The sequence below is a fragment of the Petromyzon marinus genome, unplaced genomic scaffold (genome assembly GCF_048934315.1).
Source record: "Petromyzon marinus isolate PM22_M1 ecotype Great Lakes invasive population unplaced genomic scaffold, UKy_Petmar_22M1.pri1.0 PM_G_Scaffold_70, whole genome shotgun sequence".
In the NCBI taxonomy this organism is placed as follows: domain Eukaryota; kingdom Metazoa; phylum Chordata; class Hyperoartia; order Petromyzontiformes; family Petromyzontidae; genus Petromyzon; species Petromyzon marinus.
The window spans coordinates 340646-356347 of NW_027423025.1; the positions used below are offsets into that span (position 1 = coordinate 340646).

The 15702-nt window shown below is 46.2% G+C and overlaps 1 protein-coding gene across 1 annotated transcript; it reads right to left on the reverse strand.

The window, feature by feature from the left end:
• Positions 1-260: 260 nt before the first annotated feature.
• LOC142920266 (uncharacterized) lies at positions 261-15688 on the reverse strand (the record flags this gene model as incomplete). The annotated part of the gene is made up of 2 exons (XM_076062782.1): positions 261-2115; positions 14970-15688. Coding segments are annotated over 2 exons (2574 nt in total), but the record flags the coding sequence as incomplete, so codon positions are not given.
• Positions 15689-15702: the final 14 nt, after the last annotated feature.

Consider the following 15702-nt stretch of genomic DNA (forward strand, 5'->3'; position numbering starts at 1 on the left):
GTTTCAGACGAGATACAAAACTCCGAGTTGCTGAAGCGGTTAAGCAAGCACCGTGTAAATGCAATTATTATAACATAGTGAATGCTTGGGAGCGTATTGTCTCTCGCTCCTGGTTAGAGATCTACCCAACCCACAGGTCCACAAAGACTGGCCGCTCTTACTCTGCAGGTTGAACCTAGCAACTGAGTGTCCAACTTCACATTCTTGTCATTAAAGGCCTGTGACAAAGGTGCATCTATTGGAGCGACATCGTCTCAAGCTTACACATCTACCGCGTCTCTATTTGACTTTGTATTGTCTCGGAAGAAGTCCACCCACACCTCCACTTCCACAAACTGCTGGGAGTTGCCTCGCTCTGCCTCACAGGCAGAATTCACCTCCTGCTTCACGCTGTCTCCGTCGATGTGAAGGTCCGATTTTGGAGTTGCATCTTCATCTTCACATTTCACCTTCACTTCTTCCCTCTTCACCATCACCTCTTCATATTTCACCTCTATACCTTTAAAAGTGTCCAAGCTGGGATTTTCTTCCGGTTCTTGTTTAATAATGGATGGGCTCATTGCGGCACTTTGACTTTCACAAGCTGATTTCAGACTCCACTCCTTGTGGATCTTCTGATGCTTCTGTGTTCTCTGGTGTACTTGAAGATGTTGTTGCTGTGCAAACGTTATCTCGCACGGAATGCACTTGAAGGGTTTCTCTCCGGTGTGTGTTCTCTGGTGTGTTTTAAGAGCAAATGAATCTGAAAATGCCTTCCCACACACACTGCACCTGAAGGGTTTCTCTCCCGTGTGTGTTCTCTGGTGTTTTTTAAGAGTAGATGAATCTGAAAATGTCTTCCCACACACACTGCACTTGAAGGGTTTCTCTCCCGTGTGTGTTCTCTGGTGTGTTTTAAGAGCGGATGACCATGAAAATGTCTTCCCACACACACTGCACCTGAAGGGTTTCTCTCCCGTGTGTGTTCGCTGGTGTTCTACAAGTGTAGATGAATGTGCAAACGCCTTCCCACACACACTGCACCTGAAGGGTTTATCTCCCGTGTGTGTTCTCTGGTGTATTACAAGAGAACATGAACGTGGAAACGCCTTCCCACACACACTGCACTTGAAGGGTTTCTCTCCTGTGTGTGTTCTCTGGTGTGCTACAAGAGCAGATGAATGTGCAAACGCTTTCCCACACACACTGCACTTGAAGGGTTTCTCTCCCGTGTGTGTTCTCTGGTGTTCTACAAGATTAGATGAATGTGCAAACGCCTTCCCGCACACACTGCACTTGAAGGGTTTCTCTCCTGTATGTGTTCTCTGGTGTTTTTTAAGAGCAGATGATTGTGAAAATGTCTTCCCACACACACTGCACCTGAAGGGTTTCTCTCCCGTGTGTGTTCTCTGGTGTGTTTTAAGATTAGATGAATCTGAAAATGTCTTCCCACACACACTGCACTTGAAGGGTTTCTCTCCCGTGTGTGTTCTCTGGTGTGTTTTAATATGAAATGAATCTGGAAATGCCTTCTCACACACACTGCACTTGAAGGGTTTCTCTCCCGTGTGTGTTCTGTGGTGTTTTTTAAGAGTAGATGAATCTGAAAATGTCTTCCCACACACACTGCACCTGAAGGGTTTCTCTCCCGTGTGTGTTCTCTGGTGTGTTTTAAGAGCAGATGACTGTGAAAATTCCTTCACACACACACTGCACTTGAAGGGTTTCTCTCCCGTGTGTGTTCTCTGGTGTTTTTTAAGAGCAGATGACTGTGAAAATGCCTTCACACACACACTGCACTTGAAGGGTTTCTCTCCCGTGTGTGTTCTCTGGTGTTTTTTAAGAGCAGATGACTGTGAAAATGCCTTCACACACACACTGCACTTGAAGGGTTTCTCTCCCGTGTGTGTTCTCTGGTGCCTTTGAAGATTAAATGAATCAGGAAATGCCTTCCCACACACACTGCACCTGAAGGGTTTCTCTCCCGTGTGTGTTCTCTGGTGTGTTTTAAGAGCAGATGACCGTGAAAATGCCATCCCACACACACTGCACTTGAAGGATTTCTCTCCTGTGTGTGTTCTCTGGTGTGTTTTAAGAGCAGATGAATCTGAAAATGTCTTCCCACACACACTACACCTGAAGGGTTTCTCTCCCGTGTGTGTTCTCTGGTGTATTTTAAGAGCAGATGACTGTGAAAATGCCTTCCCACACACAGTGCACTTGAAGGGTTTCTCTCCTGTGCGAGTTCTCTGGTGCTGTGTCAAATTTCCAGTCCGATCCGTGCTGTATGCACGCTGGTCGCATTGTTGACTTGTCGTACCGAGCTGCTGTGCTGAGGGCCTTTGCTCCATCAGACCAGCGTCAGCTGCAGACAGAAAATAAGAATATCCACACCATCTACACGTCAGTATCGAGCCATGGAGGAATTAATATATACAGTCACACGTGAATTACACGTCTATATTCATTCATATATTCACGACTAGCTGTACTACCCGGCTTCGCCCGGGACTTGGATCCACCACGTCCAGCCGCATTTGTCTCCCCAGTGGCGATGTTTACATCGCAACAGTTACTCGTTTGAGGCTGAGTCGACCTAGGGGAGGCCCAGAAGCGGTTAAAATAATCGTCGCCGGTGGTGTCCGTGAGTGGGAATCGAACTCGGGTCGCCGGGTTCGTAGCGTAGCGCTAACCGCTACACTACAATGCGTTACGCTTACACACACACACAGACGCACACACACACACAGACACACAGACACATACACAGACACAAACACACAGACACAAACACACAGACACACACACACAGACACACACACACACACAGACACACACACACAGACACACACACAACAACAACCGCCATTCGCCACTAAGTGGCGGTGACGTCACCACGACGCTTGTGCCAGGCTATGTGCACCATGAGGCCACGTGAAGTGTCGAACGCCCGCTGGCAGGAGGTCACTGGGCAGACCCAGGTGCCACGGGTCGACTGACTGAGATGACTGGCTGATGCACCACCTGTGCCCCCTACTGTGCCAACCTGCTGTGCTTTAGCCACCCGGCGCTCCGCTCGTTGTTGTGAGCGTCGCTCCTCCGCCCTCCGTTGTTGTTGGAGGGTGACTGCCTCCAACTGCCCAGTAGCATCCTTCACGAGCCTCCTACACAGAGGCCGATCTTGACACCGCTGGTACCAGTCATCGGCAAGTCCACTCAGCTCCACGTCCTCCTGTACCACATCACTCCATCTGTTCTCTAGCCCGTGCCGCGCCCGCTTAGCCCCCTCAATCCGGCCAAACAAAAGCTGTTTCGGCATGCGGTGGCTGGGCATGCGGGCTACATGACCCAGCCCATGCAGCCTTGCCTGCCGGAGGAGCTCACCGATGGGACCCTGCCCAGATCTTTCAAGGATTTGTGAGCTCCTCACACAATCCAGTCTGGTTAAACCCAGGATGGATCGTAGACACACACACACACACAGACACACAGACACACACACACAAACAACGCTAACCGCTATACTACAATGCGTGACGCTTCCACGTGCGAGGGTCACATGCAAGATTTGACGTCACAGCTCACTTGCCGTGCAAAAAATCTATACATTATTGAGCTCTCCCCCCCCCTTAAAAAAACTAAAAGTGTATTTGCATAATGTTTGTACGGTGTACATTCTGGAAAGTACCCACATGGAAAATGTACAGTTTGTTGCATGTCGGAAAGTACGCTAAACATTTTGAACAGACAACACACACAATCACAACTTTGCCTTTTATATATATTTGGAGATGCAGTGAAAAACTTTCCCAAATTCATCACGCGGTTTCAGTTTTTTTTTATTTTCAGTTTGATTTATTTTGGTTATAGTCCCGTGAGCCATTCGGCTCTTGAATCGGGTGCAACCACAACAAGCAACAAAACAAAAACACGACCAAGAAAATCATCTTACAGTGACTATGTGTGACTGTGCAAACAGCACTGTCATGGCACGCAATGAGAGGGCAAATGTCATAAATATCCCTGTAAGCCGTCGCATCTTCAACATTAATGTTGCCATAGAAACGTTGTGGGGTTTTTTGCTTCATTGTAAAAAAATATATGTTATTTTTATTTTATTTTCTATCTACGTGACTTTACCGAAAGAACCAAGAATATTAATTCCTGCAGTCACCAAAGTTTTAAGTCGAAACATTCACACACGTTGACAAAGCCTCACCTTGTGTTGTTGTGGGCAGGTCGCTTCTGATAACAAGAGCGGTATAGCAGCTCAAGCGGGCTTGGCCTGGTAACAAAAGAAAATAAAAACTGCGTGAATATTTACAATAAAACAAAGTTACAAAGTGGCGAGCCGGGTGAAGACAAATTAAACTTAAGCGAGATAATTAAAGTGAATGCAATCAGGCGAGGGCAGGAGGCAAGGCCCCGGGTGGCATGGCCCCGCGTTGTAAAGTTCCAACCTGGACATCGATTCCCATGCTCGCTGCTACTCAACTGACATCCCTGAGAGAGAGAGAGAGACTCTACCTTGGTAAACAACAACAACCACGACCACCATGAGAATTTCTCACCTCGGATTTCAGTGCAAGCGCGGATAGGCAGCCTCCTCTTACCTATCGACGTCACGCGGGTAAGCAAGTAACATGACGTCACTCCCGGGGTAAGAGACACGCCTCTTCCACAATGAGCGGCTCTGTAACTGAATAAATTATGTTAATGGTTCGGCCCATATGTCGAGCGTTGGGGGCGTGGCTGCTGAACCCGTCGCAATGAACTCTCGACGGCTTTAACGGATACATTATGTTAATGAGCCGCCAGTCACTGGGCGTAGCTTTGCCCAAATAAGGATTGCCACTGGATTGATATCGGCAGTGACCCAAGCGGAGGTGACGTCACGCTCAAGAGCGCTGTGGACGGGGGAGGGCTGAATACCTTGGTGACATGACACCACTAGCTGCCACTTCATGCCGATGAGGTCACGGGGATGGAGTTTAAGTTGATTTAGATTCATTTTCCATTGCCCCTCCCTTGAGTGCATGAACTCAGCAACAACGTGGACATTATTGTGTATACGTACACACTGTGTACACTTTGAGGCCACGTGAAGCGTCAAAGGCTCGCTGGAAGGAGGAAGTCGCGTGACAGACTCAGCAGTTGCGATGGGTTAACTGACGGATGGCTATCGATTAGAAATCACATATCCCCGAGTCTCACCTGTGAGTGGCACCGCCTCACGCTGTTGTGGATCCCCACGTGGCTCGGAGCCTCAAAAGCTCCGTGACTCCTGGGTGGTGATACAAAGACAAAGATCCCCCATGTAGCCTTAACAGACTGTTGGGGCAAGTGCTGTTAGCAAGTAGCAGCACCACCTATGAAGGCCAGAACAGTACACGAGGGGGTGGGTGGCCAGCACCGTGCCCGACCGCCTTTGTCTCCCCAGTAATGTTTACACACCGCACCGGGCACTCATTTGAGGCTGAGTTGACATAGGGGAGGCCCAGAACCGGTTCAAATAATCGTCACTGGGTGTTGGCTGTGAGCGGGAATCAAACTCGGGTCGTTATGTTCGTAGAGCAGCGTACTAACCGCTAGACTACCGCCACACACGTTACACACACACACGCACAGTACACACACACAGTACACACACACACACAGTACACACACACAGTACACACACACACTGTACACACACACAGTACACACACGCACAGTACACACACGCACGGGACACACACACGGTGCACACACACGCACGGTACACACACACGCACAGTACACACACACACACAGTACATACACACAGTACACACACACAGTACACACACACAGTACACACACACGCACAGTACACACACACACAGTACACACACACACGCACAGTACACACACAGACGGTACACACACACACGTTACACACACACACGCTACACACGCACGCACAGTACACACACACGGTGCACACACGCATGACACACACGCACAGTACACACACGCACAGTACACACACGCACAGTACACACACAGTACACACACACGCACGGTACACACACGCACGTTACACACACACGCACGTTACACGCACACGCACGGTACACACACACACGGACGGTACAAACACTCACGGTACACACACGCACGGTACGCACGCACACACGCACGGTACACACACGCACGGTACACACACACACGCACGGTACACACACACACGCACGGTACTCACACACACTCACAGTACACACACACAGTACACACACAGTACACACACACGGTACACACACACGGTACACACACACACAGTACACACACACAGTACACACACGTCCGCACGGCACGCTCACACTCCTTCAGTCACGTGACTAAGGTTGACGCGCCGCCCAGTCTCCCGAGGTGACCTCTTGGCTCTCTCGTCTCTCCTCGACACGTAGATTCATTTCTTACTCTTACCTAGAAACCTCATTGTCTGTCTCTGTGGAGGCAGCTTGCGAGGAATTGTACTCACAAACTGGGGTTTACGTTTCAAATAAAGTGCCCAGATACCACGCGATAAGCCCTGTGGTGAGCCAGTGCTATTCCTATTTCCAATCCGTCAACATGAAAGTAGTTAAATTAACAATTTATTACTAATCTCCATATATATCAAAGGCAAAGTTGTGAATGTGTGTGTCTGTTCAAAATGTTTAGCGTACTTCCCGACACGCACCAAGCTTGAAATTTGCGATGTGGGTAATTTCCAGACTGTACACCGCGCAAACATTATACAAATAGACTTTTGTTTATTTTTTTTGGAGCGCAATAATGGATAAGCATGAAAACACCACGATACATAGGACTTACTTTGATAAGAATCTTGGAATTGATTGTGTACATGTTGAAATTGTTAAATGAGCATTTTGAGCACACTGCTGTTTTAATAAATGTTCATGATTCTGAGAATATAAGTGTAATTCTGAGCATCATAATGACGATATTGGAATTGTCATCATGAATGGGGGTACAATGATTTTTAATAATAGGAATGCGGTTTTGAGCAAGATTATTGATATTTCAGACTCATTTATGACAATAGATTCACGATTAAATTGCGATTTTGTTTTGCTCATCAGGACACTGTTAATGATGCGCATGCCCATAAATTGTTGAAATTACTAGAAATGCAAGTTGTGTATACTCTCCAACCCCATTCCTCTACCTACCCATTCCCTTGACGGGCTCCGTGCCCACTTAAACCCCATGACGATGGCGGTGATGATTCCACCTCTTGCTGTAACAATCAAAGCACCTCCAACTTCTGAATGCAAAGGTGCTGGTTGGTGCAACGCCAAAACACATCGTCAACGCCGCTCCCAAGCCCGCCCTACGTCAGTTACATCGTTAGAATCAACAAAATAAAAAGTTCCACAGAGGAAACTAAAATGACATTACGCAATCCCCAAAGTGGCACGCGGTAGGCTACACGACTCAGAGAACAGCGTCAGACTTCAAGACTTGCATCGCCATCATCATCATTCTTCCTCTCCACAAGTCATCGCACGTCAATATTCAACAAGCTGCACACACGTGCAAGTAACCTCTAGACCCGCCACCTGCACAGTTAACGCGATCAGACCCGGGGGTCAAATTAAAATTGTGTCTTTGTTGACGTATTACAATCGGTGTAATTTTAATGATGTACGTACAGCAACTGCTGTACGTGTATCGAATTATATCATTGACAACGGGGTCCTTTTTTGCGATATCTGCGTGCGGTCTTTTAATTATATATATACGTAGTCAGTTCATTAGTATGGGGTTCCTCTATAAGGAATTGTAATTGTAAAATGTATTACTTATAAATACGATTCCAGGCCGCACTTAGCTTGTAGCAGTCAGAGCAGTTAAAATGACTGTACATGTGTAGGTATGAAATAAAATAAATTTAATTTAAATAAAATTAATTTTATTTATTAAAGCATTTCATTTCATTTAACGTAGGTATAAAATGAATGCAATTTAAATTAAATAAATGTAATTAATTTAAATTTTTTAAATGAAATAAATTTAATTTATTAAAAATTTAATTTAACGTAGGTATAAAATAAAATTAATTTAAATAAAGTAATGTAATATATTTTAAAAATTAAATTAAACGTAGGTATTAAATAAAATAAATGTAAATAAAATATATTTAATTTATTAAAAATTCAATTTAATTTAACGTAGGTATGAAATAAAATAAATACAATTTTATTTATTACAATTTAAATAAAATTTAACGTAGGCATAAATAAAAAGTAATTAAATAAAATCATAAATAAATTTAATTTTCTACCTCCGTGACTTTACCGAAAGACGCAAAGAGTGTGGACCCACGTGACATCAAGGCTGTCCTAGTCTAGGCAAGGCCTCAGGGTGTACCGGGCCTTTCACAACAACAGCCGCAGCAGCAGAAACAACGGTTCTCTTGAGAAAATGATTAAAAAAATAAAGTCAACGTAGCTTACCTTGACACTCGCGAACTTTAATGATGAAAATAATTAAAACAAAACTAAACACTCACACGCACATGGGCGCGCGGCATTCAGCGTGCAGGGCATTAAAAATGGTAGCGTCCTCCCGCGATCTGATTGGTCGCCGCGTGCCAAAGTGGGGAGGGGGGGGAAGGCCAGTGATCCGATTGGTCGAGAGGCAAACCTGGGAGCGTCTCCGGCGATGGTGCGCAGCGATTGGTCAACGGTTGTCCTATGCTAATTTTGGTATGCTAGTTAGTTTTAATCTGTATGCTAATGTAGTTTATTTATCCATACTCATTAAGTTCAATGTTTATCCTAAATTAGTTACAAATTTATGCTCGTTTAGTTAACATTCTATGATAGTATCGTTATACTTTTTTTATGCTATAACAGCAGTGCATACTGGCTGTGGTGGTACCTGCTATGATTACAGCAGGTATACTGACTAGAGGTACCTGCTATAATTACATCAGGGCATACTGTGGTGGTACCTGCTAAGATTACAGCAGGTATACTGACTAGTGGTACCTACTTTCACTACAGCAGTGCATACTGCTGTGGTGGTACCTGCTATGATTACAGCAGGCATACTGCTTAAATGCTTTATCACGTGTCGTGAATGTGATAGTTTCATCCCAGAAATGGTGTCCTTGACCGGCCCAGAGCAGACATTTCACTTTGCCTTAGAACCTGAGGTGGCACAGCATTAGCAATTCCAAGTTCTTTATGTGACCAATAGCAACGAATTACGTGGCAAGCATTTGAAATGAGTGGGTTATGACGTACTGTACTTCACTCTTATCGACCACTAACATAAGTCTGTGTGACTGGCGTTGTGCTGCCTTGGCTGGTACCAACTTCTTCTTTGACCACGTGGACCACACGGATGAACGGTCTACGCGAGTCGAGCGACCGATGGAGAAGACCTATGGGGGCACGCGGTGGGAGACTCTCAGGCGAAATCGTGGAAGTCGCGTGACAGAAGCCAAGCGTGGAGGATAGATGCATGCTGGCGAGACGTCGTCTTCAGTTTAATTTAAGTTTCATGTGTCAGGTGTAGAGCCCTGTGAGCCGTGCGGCCCTTGACTCGGGTGCAACTGCAACAAACAAAAACGTGAACATATTCATGTTGTGGGTCACTGTTGATGATGTGGGTCCCTACTGACGAGGTGAGTGTCCATATTCATGTTGTGGGTCACTGTTGACGATATGGGTCCCTAATGACGAGGTGAGTATCCATATTCATGTTGTGGGTCACTGTTGACGATGTGGGTCCCTACTGACGAGGTGAGTGTCCATATTCATGTTGTGGGTCACTGTTGACGATGTGGGTCCCAATTGAAGATATGGGTCCGGATTAAAGAGGTGAGCATCCCTTTTGATGTGGGTCTCTATTGACAAGGCGAGCATCCCTGTTGACGATGTGGGTTCCTGATCACGATTTGGGTCCGTGATAACGATGTTAGCACTGAATTGGTCCTCGTCTAATAGCCTATATGTTCTACCATATGTAAACCCATACGAGAATAAATGTTACAATACATAGCATGTATAAGAATTCAAATTCATGTCAACCACCACTCACCCTTCCCTCGACTCACTCCCACGCTCAGCCCTCCACTAGGGTACCCCCCCCCCCGCCCACACCGGTGGCAGAGGGCCTTGTTTGACCCAAGACACCTCTCCTTCTTTCCACAGAGCTACAAGACAATCAGAGTCTAGTCGTCCTTCACATCGTCAGCAAGACGGATGAGGTGAGCTACGTCTGGCTGTGTGTGGCGCTTAGCGTGAATATTTTCTTCTCTTCTGCAGCGTGCGTCCACGTCAACTTTCACCATCAAGCACGCCCAGACTCCTCCACGGCTCCGCTGTCTCTCCTGCCTTCGTCCTCCTGCTTCCGCTCCGTCCGATCGCCCCCCTCTCCTCCCGCCCCTTGCCGTCTCTCTTCACACGCGCACTCCGACCTCCCTCGCCTTCCACGTCAGGAGGTACGCCCGAGATCATTCGTCCTGCCCGCACCAGCGGCTCACCCATCGTCCGACCGCGTCTCCGTTCATGCAGGTAAGGGCACCATCACAGCATAGCGGTTAGCGGCGCTGCGCCATTCTCGCTCACGGCCAATACCAGCGACAATTAGGGGCCATCCGTGAATGACGTCACACACCTAGAGGGGGGGGAGGGGTTGAGAAATGTGACGTCACATCAAATTGCGCAACTTTAAATAAATATAAACACGTTCTACTTAATTAGACTTTGTATTGTTTTCTACCTACAACATCAGAGCGCAGCGCCACATTAACGACGCACTACAATGACAATAGTTTAAAGGGATTTGAAGCATGTTTTATTTTGGGGGGGGGGGCAGAGCTTTGTTACGTCATATTTGAGGGGGAGGGGTATGACTTTTCGTGACGTCATATGACGATGGGGGCGGGGGTCAAAAATCCTCTAAAATCGCGTGACGTCATTTAAGGTCGGCCCCTTACCTGAAGCAGTCCTGAGCGTCACTTAGGTGGACTCAGCCATAATTAAGGTGGTGGTGAGGGGGGTGGGGGTGCTAACATCAGAATTTGAGAGCGGCCAGCCGTGGTTCTGTCCACACCAGCCCCTGGTGTTGTTCCATCGCGACCCTCACCGGTGCTCGCTAACAGCGCACGCCCAGTGGGAGTCGATGAGACCATGGGTTTCTGTGCGAGTCCGTGGGTCCATGTGTGGGTCTGTGGATGCGTCAGTCTACATTGGGGAGCCTGTCTTTGCAGTTTGGGGACTAGTGCAGCACTAGTGTGTAGTAGTGTATAGTGTAGTGTATAGTAGTGTAGTGTATAGTAGTGTAGTGTATAGTGTGTAGTGTATAGTGTAGTGTAGTGTATAGTAGTGTAGTGTATAGTTGCAGTGTATAGTGTAGTGTATAGTAGTGTAGTGTATAGTGTAGTGTATAGTAGTGTATAGTGTAGTGTATAGTTTAGTATACTAGTTATCACGTGACTAGTGTAGCTAGCCAGGTGGTGACCACACCCGTGTTTGCATCTCCACTCGTCCGTGTTTGCAAGTAAGCGCTCGTGTGTGTATGTGCACCCGCGTGTTTGTTCGTGTCTGTATGTACGCACACTGTTGCACATGGTTCGCTCGTGTGGGTGTGTAGTGGAACGCACTAATGAAAACGTTGCCTCGTTACGCGGTAAATGATGCGGCACAACAGGAGGGCACTACAGGGATGAGGCTCTCCACTCTTGGTGCTGTGAATTAAAACAGCGCCAGGGTGGAGAATCCTGTCCCTACAGCTCGTAGCTGTGACGGAGCGAGAGTGATCAGCGGACAGCCACCATGGTTGCCAGGTAAGGGGAGACTTCACCTGGAACTCTCCTCCACACGTGTTCCCCGTGAACATTGTCGCAATAAACGTACGATCAGGAATCTTTAAAATATCAGATCTTCGTCGTTCCGCAAGAATATTAACGCTCAAACTCGTATCGAACTCTTCATGAATTCACTTGGTCAAACAGTTCAGGTACTCGGCAAAGCATTTCACCACCCGGTATGCAACAGTTAAACAATCTACTCCAAATCAACACCGAAATGTCAAATTATCATCCACCATTGACTTCCACATCGATGGAAGCCATTTGCCATGACGTCCAAGCCATTAAACAACGGGACAACGAACGTGCCATTCAAATACATCTTGAAACCCATTATCTGAAGTGTTTTGTATTAAACAATAACTAAATAATAGAAACACGTTTACAATTTCGATTTAAAGCTTTCGTGACTGCAATGATTCATCTTCTTTGGTTCTTTCGGTAAAGTCACGTAGAATGAGAATAAAATAATAAATTGATAAAATAAAATAACACAATATTCTCACGACGTTTCGGCCACAACACAAGCGGCTTTCATCAGGTGAAGGGACGAGACTGTCTGGTAGACAGTCTCGTAGACAGTCTCGTCCCTTCACCTGATGAAGGCCGCTTGTGTTGTGGCCGAAACGTCGTGAGAATATTATTGTTATTTTATTTTATCAATTTATTATTTTATTCTCATTCTACGTGACTTTACCGAAAGAACCAAAGAACACGTTTACAATATTGAGCGAAGTTATAGTCACGGAGTTTTTCCAACTTTAGCTCAACAGGACCACAAAAGCTCGGATGTGGTTCATAATAAATTAATCAATCTGATTGAAATCATCAACTGGCCAAACACTTTTCGATTTCAACATCACCTCATAAAAGAATAACATTTTAAATATAAGCGCACAACTTTATCTATCTGTGATGAGCGCTGCACCTTTCCGTTGTTTTCATGCAGGGGGCGCTGCAAACCTACGCACCCCCTGCATGGACGACAGAGGCGCAGGGACAGACGTTCGATTACGTTGGAATCGATCTGCAGACGGCGGTCTTCTCGCATGGCCAGCAGCTCCGTGTCGCCTTATCTCGATCCCGCAATCCCAAACAGGTGATAGTCCGAACCCCCGGCAAGGCCGTCTACTTAACGTTGAGAGAAAATTAACACGAAATGTCCTTTTCAATGAAGTCTTCCAGATGTAAATTGAGACAAGCTTTTAATGAAGAAATACAATAATCTAATCCAAAACACAACACAATTCAAAGATGTTTCATTTTAAAACTTCAAAACGGAGCATGGGGTACTTGCGTGAATGCGTCCTTCGTGTGCAAATGTTGTGACTTTCCTGGCCTGAAAGCCGTCAATGTGTTGGACCCTTATTGGTGCACAGCGTCTCAACAACAGCAGTGTGGTTTGCTTCAACCGATAGGTACGAACATCCAGACGTCAATCAGCAAGGACCACTTCCAGTCCTAGTTAGACAAAATCTATGTCGACACGTAAGACAAAACTACAATTCGTGTTGTAGAGAATGTACCTCCTCCTATACGTGTAACTTTCAAGTGGTATGCCTTGTAACTGATGAATGATCCGAGCGTGATCCCTATTTCAAAGACAATGAGTTGCTCCAGAGGCAGACGCTTAGTGGAACAAAAAAATACCCTTTGACCTGTATCACAAGAACAACGGATCTCAACTGAGTTCTCTGTACAGCTTACTTCCAAAACACACACACACACTTTGTCCTAACATCACTTATTCAATGTTTGACCCTCAGACAAAATGTTACATGTACGCGCACAATCAGACAAGTATTCATTCTAAATTATTGACAGGCATATTAACAAAATAGAATTTCTGCAGCGAAATTGACTGCATCACGTTACATCGTATTAACAAGAAGTTATTTTACAAATACGCACCGTCTGCTTAACCGTGTATGTACAACGTACTATTGTTGCGTCATTCAAAACGAGTAGGCCGTTGCATGCTGGCGCCTGGGTCAAAATGTAGCAAATTCAAACCATTACGCTACAAATAGATCACGGCACTTCGATGGCAACACAAGCAATCGTCATCAGGTGGGACAAGCACAGCAGCAAGAAGAAGAAACTGCTGGAGTAGGCGCCTACTACTTCAGCAGTTTCTCTTGCTGTGGTTGTCCCACCTGATGACGATTGCTTGTGTTGTGATCTAAACGCCGTGATCTGTTATGTTTCTACTACGTGGTGACTTTACTGAAAGAATTCAAGAGTGTGGATTCCTGCAGTCACGAAAGCTTCGAATCAAGATTGCCTACAAACTACACAACTGAGATGACGCATCAATCATCGCCCCCTACTGACAGGCTCTTGTCCACATGCAGGCCGGTGCAGGGCCACCACCTTGTGCCACACAGGGGCAGCTGCTACTTGGGGATGTTTCAGACGAGGTACGACACAAAACTCTGAGTTGCTGAGGCGGTTAAGAAAGCACCGTGTAAATGCAATTATAACATAGTGAATGCTTGGGGGCTTATTATCTCTCGCTCCTGGTTAAAGATCTACCCAACCCACAGGTCCACAAAGACTGGCCGCTCTTACCCTGCAGGTTGAACCAAGGAACTGAGTGACCAACTTCACGTTCTTGTCATTAAAGGCCTGTGACAAAGGTGCATCTATTGGAGCGACATTGTCTCAAGCTTACACATCTACCGGGTCTCCACTTGACTTTGTATTGTCTCGGAGGAAGTCCACCCACACCTCCACTTCCACAAACTGCTGGGAGTTGCCTCGCTCTGCCTCACAGTCAGAATTCTCCTCCTGCTTCACGTTGCCTCCATCGATGTGAAGGTCCCATTTTGGATTTGAATCTTCATCTTCACATTTCACCTTCACTTCTTCACTCTTCACCATCACTTCTTCACATTTCACCTTCACTTCTTCACATTTCACCATCACCTCTTCATATTTCACCTCGATACCTTTAAAAGTGTCCAAGCTGGGATTTTCCTCCGGTTCGTGTTTCATGAGGGATGGGCTCATTGCGGCACTTTGACTTTCACAAGCTGATTTCAGACTGCACTCCTTGTGGATCTTCTGATGCTTGTGCGTTCTCTGGTGTACTTGAAGATTTGATGAATTTGCAAATGACTTCCCACACACACTGCACTTGAAGGGTTTCTCTCCCATGTGTGTTCTCTGGTGTTTTTTAAGAGCAGATGACCGTGAAAATGCCTTCCCACAAACAGTGCACTTGAAGGGTTTCTCTCCCGTGTGTGTTTTCTGGTGTCTTTGAAGATTAGATGAATCTGAAAATGCCTTCCCACAAACACTGCACTTGAAGGGTTTCTCTCCCGTGTGCATTCTCTGGTGTTTTTTAAGAGCAAATGAACCTGAAAATGTCTTCCCACACACACTGCACTTGAAGGGTTTCTCTCCCGTGTGTGTTTTCTGGTGTCTTTGAAGATTAGATGAATCTGAAAATGCCTTCCCACACACACTGCACCTGAAGGGTTTATCTCCCGTGTGTGTTCTCTGGTGTGTTTTAAGAGCAGATGACCGTGAAAATGCCTTCACACAGACACTGCACTTGAAGGGGTTCTCTCCCGTGTGTGTTTTCTGGTGTCTTTGAAGATTTGATGAATCTGAAAATGTCTTCCCACACACACTGCACCTGAAGGGTTTCTCTCCTGTGTGTGTTCTCTGGTGTGTTTTAAGAGCAGATGACCGTGAAAATGCCTTCACACAGACACTGCACTTGAAGGGGTTCTCTCCCGTGTGTGTTCTCTGGTGTACTTTAAGATGTGGTGACTGTGAAAACGCCTTCCCGCACAGAGTGCACTTGAAGGGTTTCTCTCCCGTGTGTGTTCTCTCGTGTACTTGAAGATTTCATGACTTTGCAA